Source organism: Arachis duranensis, chromosome 10 (assembly GCF_000817695.3).
Source record: "Arachis duranensis cultivar V14167 chromosome 10, aradu.V14167.gnm2.J7QH, whole genome shotgun sequence".
Taxonomy (NCBI): Eukaryota; Viridiplantae; Streptophyta; class Magnoliopsida; order Fabales; family Fabaceae; genus Arachis; species Arachis duranensis.
The window spans coordinates 105754846-105759995 of NC_029781.3; the positions used below are offsets into that span (position 1 = coordinate 105754846).

At 33.9% G+C, this 5150-nt stretch overlaps 1 protein-coding gene across 1 annotated transcript; it reads left to right on the forward strand.

Moving 5' to 3' along the window:
- The first annotated feature begins 2244 nt into the window (after nt 1–2244).
- On the forward strand, nt 2245–3948 carry LOC107471741 (protein JINGUBANG-like). Its single transcript, XM_016091233.3, has 2 exons — nt 2245–2904; nt 3067–3948. Exons 1-2 carry the CDS (start codon nt 2357–2359, stop codon nt 3941–3943), a joined length of 1425 nt encoding a protein of 474 aa, XP_015946719.1. The 5' UTR covers nt 2245–2356; the 3' UTR covers nt 3944–3948.
- Nucleotides 3949–5150: the final 1202 nt, after the last annotated feature.

Sequence of the window (5150 nt, forward strand, 5' to 3'; positions counted from 1 at the left end):
TTAATTAATCTTCAGTTAATATAAATTTTATATCTATAGTTTTTAAATTTTTAAACATATAAAGTTGTATTTACTATTTAACGTCTTTTAATTATCAATTTTACGTAAAATTAATTTCTGATGAGTGTCATCCTTGTAATTAACACCATCTTAATTCTTATGATCCTCTTTGCTGTGATTTTGACCTAGCATATGTGAGAAGCGTTTACTCTTATTATTTTTTGTCATTTTAACAATATATGGTTTGATTTTAAGAATCATGCATACTACTATAGCTACGTGACCTTTTATCACTTTTAATATTGCTTGATGAAATGTTTATTATTTGGCAGTAAACTATGAGTAACAACTGGCATTTGTTGGTTAATACGTCTCTAATTAATGTCAGCATCATGTTATTCTTGACATTTTAATTACTTTTCTAGTAAGTTTAACTTTTTTTTTTCCCTGAAGACCAATTTAGTATATAGATTTTGCCATTTTAAGTTATTAAAAATAAAGATGCCTTTAAACACTTCAATATATAACAAAGGCATCTTCAATAATGATGATCATCATCATCAGTCCTCGACAATATATATGCATGGCATTTTCATATATAAATAAATACCTTTACGCTACACTATCCATCTCATCTAAGAACTCGGTACAATAATTATATATTATAACAACTAAGTTTATTTTAATATATAAGAGTCCATTATAGTTATAAGTCTTGATTTAGTTTACGTAACTAAAATATTTTTTGTTTATATATAGATACTTAATGAAAGTAGGCATAATTTATACACTTTTTAATTTAGATGTAAGAGGAAGAATACTGTAGAATACAGATATAAAGTGTTTTACAGATATGAAGTGTACAGGTGTTTTATGATATGGTGTTAGGAATAAAAATTAGACCGTTTAATTTTTTAAATACAAATTGGAGGATTTGATTATCTTCACTAAAATTTAAATGTTATCTTCCACACTAATCAGACTGTAACTTAATTTTTTTTATAAAAAAATCAGTTCAATTTTTTTATTGCTGTTTCAGAAAAAATTGTTTTCACATTCATGTCTAGTATCCACATTTTTCACAATAATGCACAACACACATACTTTTTATATCTAAAAAAATGAGCTTAATTTATATATATGGTGGGAATGTGGGATAGAATTGGAAGGACACCTGCAAGAATCCGGTGAGATAAGTGAAGCCCTAACGCAGCTACTAAAGTCAAAATGTTGGTGAAATGTTTGGTACAAAGAGCTTTTAATATCTACGATTGCTTACCTCAATACTAAAATAATGTAATCTATGATGTGCTTTGCATGGTCCATATGCTTTCTTTTCCGGCAAACGCAATCTATCTTTTGACAATACAAGAGTTATGTTTTCTTCAAATGTTATGCTCACGTATTTGTTAATACATCATATTGAATGGATCTGGAGAGTCGACATTTTCAATACTTTAATTTGTGAGAAAAGAAAATAAAATTAATAAGAGAATGTATATATATAATACATAAATATAACTACTTAAAATGAAGTAGTTAAGGAGTTGGTTTTGTTATTAGTACTCATTAAATTTAAATAACGGAGTTTTTCTTTTTTGTAAAAAAAAAATCTTACTAGATAGACAATAGACTATTTATATAATGTATACAATGAGTATTGAGTTATAAAATGAATATCCTAATTTTAGTATTCAGTAAATATCAAATTTTTGACATTTTGGATCTAGCACTCTAATATCATGTCATGGTATTATTTATCCCAAAAATTTTAGTTGATGAGAAAAAATAGCACTAATTGTTATATCTTTAATACTTCATAAATTTCCATTTTGCATATTATTTTTATCGTACTTTCCCTAAAAAAAAAAAACAAAGAAAAAGCGATGTTCGCTGTAATCAAACAGATATACTTTGTTTCTTTTTGTTACAAAAAAGACTATTTTAAGTGTGTAATTACAAATTCCCAAACAATTTGTTAAAAGTGAAGCTAAATTTAATTTTGAAAAGACGTATACAAAGAAATTGTGATTATCCCGGAGAGAAACAAAAACTCTGTATGTAACCACTAACTAACCAAGCATTACCTCTTCATACCGGACTTACAATACACCACACATTATGTGGCACCGCCACGTGTCCCCAATCACTATTACTCTTCTATTCAACATTCATGCATTTCTCTTCCTTTTATTTATATAACCTCGTAATCCAATCTCACCTCTCCATTCTCTGAAACAAATCTCATCCTTTTCTTCTCCCTCTTCCTCTTCTTCAATTTTTTTAATTATTAATAAAATCTTGATTTAATTCTTAAATTTTTTAAAAACTACAATCAAACACGAAAGTCTCTACCATGTTTGTTGATCCAAGCTCAACGTTACACCGGCCAAAGCTTGGAGTCTTATTGCACTCCGATCTGCCGTCATCACCTCAAGTCGACCACGACCACGACCTCCAAAGCGAGGATTCAGACTACTGGAGTCAGCGGCAGAGTAGCGCCTCAGGCGCCACCAGTTCCACCGTCGGTTCTCCATACATGACGTCACCATTGAACTACCAAGGTAACACCTCTCCCTACAACAAATCGCCATGGCTTCTGCCATCTACGCCACCAAAGCATCTGAAACAGAACTTGATGACGGTGCGAAACGGGCTGGTCGGGTCGCTGGTAAGGGAAGAAGGGCATATATACTCGCTGGCGGTGGCTGGGGACTTGCTGTACACCGGCTCCGATAGCAAGAACATTAGGGTTTGGAAAGATTTGAAGGACTTTACCGGCTTCAAATCAAGAAGCGGTTTAGTTAAGTCTATAATTATTTCCGGCAAAATAATATTCACCGGTCACCAAGACGGAAAGATTAGAATATGGAAGGTGTCCCGTACCAACCCAACCAACCACAGGTAAAAATAAAGTAAAAATAAATTTGACTAAATTATTATCTAATAATTTTCAACTATCAACTTCCTATAAACTTAATTGTTTGAGTATGAGTTCATGCATGATGATTAATATTGTTGAAGTATTTTTGTTAGTTAGTTTGTTTATAACTAACTCTAAAACAGGCGCATAGGGAGCTTACCGACTTTAAGAGAGTACGTGAAGAGCTCCGTGATGCCGAAGAGCAAGGGGAGGCACTACGACGCCGTTTCGAGTCTAAGCCTCGACGAGGACCAAGGCCTCTTGTACTCCGCCTCCTGGGACAAAACCGTCAAGGTATGGAGCATTTCCGATTCCAGATTCTTGGAATCCATTGAAGCACACTCCGACGCCGTCAATGCAGTCGTTGCGGCGTTCGGGTGCTATGTTTTCACCGGATCTGCAGACGGCACGGTGAAGATGTGGCGAAGGGAATACCAAGGGAAGAAAGGGATCACCATGCACGTTCTAGAAGAGGTTTTGTTGGATCATGAGAGTGCCGTCACGGCACTCGCGGTGAACCGGTGGTCCATGGTGCTTTACGGCGGATCTTCCGACGGAGTGGTGAGGTTCTGGGGAATGAGAAGGTGTAACAATAAAAAGCATGGATTCTGTCAGGAGGGAGTGCTGAGAGGGCACAAGCTTGCGGTTCTCTGCGTGGCGGTGGCGGGGAACCTTGTGGTGAGTGGCTCCGCCGATAAGAGCGTTTGCGTGTGGAAGAGAGACGAGGAGAGTGGGAAACACGCGATGCTTTCGGTTCTTAACGGTCACAGTGGACCAGTTAAGTGCATTGCAGCTATACAAGTTGAAGAAGAAGAGGAAAGTTATGGGTGGATGGTGTACACTGGGAGCTTGGACAACTCCGTCAAGGTCTGGCGCGTCTTGGATAACGTGCCGCCGCTTCATTCGCCGCTGGAAGTCACGGCGGCCCCCGCAAGAATTAGTGTTATTAATAATAACAATAACAGGATAAAGAAAGATTATTATCGTTTCATTAAATCAAAATTAACACGTAATTTATGAATGAATTCTATCATGTTTTTAATTACTTGGTGCAGTAACTAAGTATATTAGCAATTTAGCATACAAAGTTTATTGGAAAAATTTAGGGACAGCATGTAATCAGCAAGAGAAAAGTAAATTATTGGATAAAATTTTACACCAATTTTACACCATTAAAATTATTATTAATGACTACAAATCATAAAAATTACTGTTCTCTAACACTCCTCAAGTTTATTTGTCCCTTTAATCACAATTCCAATCTTTACCCTACTGAATTAAAAGATACCATAGGAAAACAAAACTATAACAAACCTTCAAAGTGTTGTCTAAAATTTTGCCTACTTTTGTCTATAATCTTATCTTTTGAATTTTGTGGAGCCATGAAAAGATAATTAAAATTTCTCTCAAATTAAAGTAATCAACATATTATATATTATCTTTAATGATACGTCAAACATATTTTTACAAGTGTGAACCTACAATTGAGCCAAACTAATTATTGGAAATTTGGAATAACATTCTTGGATCTCCTTGTTGAAGAAGGGCTTAAGATTGCATGGTGTACAAATGGTTTTGTTATTAGTATATGGTCCATTATTGAAGAGGAGGGTGTTATGGTAATTCCAGGTTCCATTAATTGATTGAGACGCATAGAAAGTTACATACTTCATGCATCTGCCCCCAAAGGAAGGGATTATTTATAGCCTGATATACTGAGAGATAATATTACATACATTCATATATGCATATTCTTCGACATTGGACAACTACTCAACAAAGCTAGGTGCCAAAAACGGAAAAGCTAAGAAAGCAAAACGACATTCTTTGTTTTAATTGCTGACAAAAGAAAGCTTTATGTATGTATTGAAGAGATAAATACCTTAAATATTGCGTTTGAGGAAACGTCAACTCTGGCTATGTAGTATGTACCATGGTTGTGAATGCTATTAGTCGTTCAAAAATGTTATTTGTACACTAAAATCAGCTATCAATATATTTTTGTATATGTGATTTAATTTATTTTTAATATGTATTTATATTTCAATATGTATTTTATACTGGTGGTTGATTTTGGCGTGCACGTAGACTAATTTGTTTGATGTAATTTATAAGGTTGGTTGTGTTATATTATATACATTATCATCTACAGCTTTTTAATATATGATTAATCTTGTGTAGCTCTGTAGCTCATTTCTTGAATTTGAAAGGCATAGAATATCCAGAC

What these genes read in the sequence shown, in the direction of transcription:
- LOC107471741 (XM_016091233.3), top strand. Translation starts at nt 2,357, where the DNA reads ATGTTTGTTGATCCAAGCTCAACGTTACACCGGCCAAAGCTTGGAGTC. An exon ending in ACCAACCCAACCAACCACAG is followed by an intron (nt 2,905 to 3,066) that starts GTAAAAATAAAG and finishes ACTCTAAAACAG; the next exon opens with GCGCATAGGGAGCTTACCGA.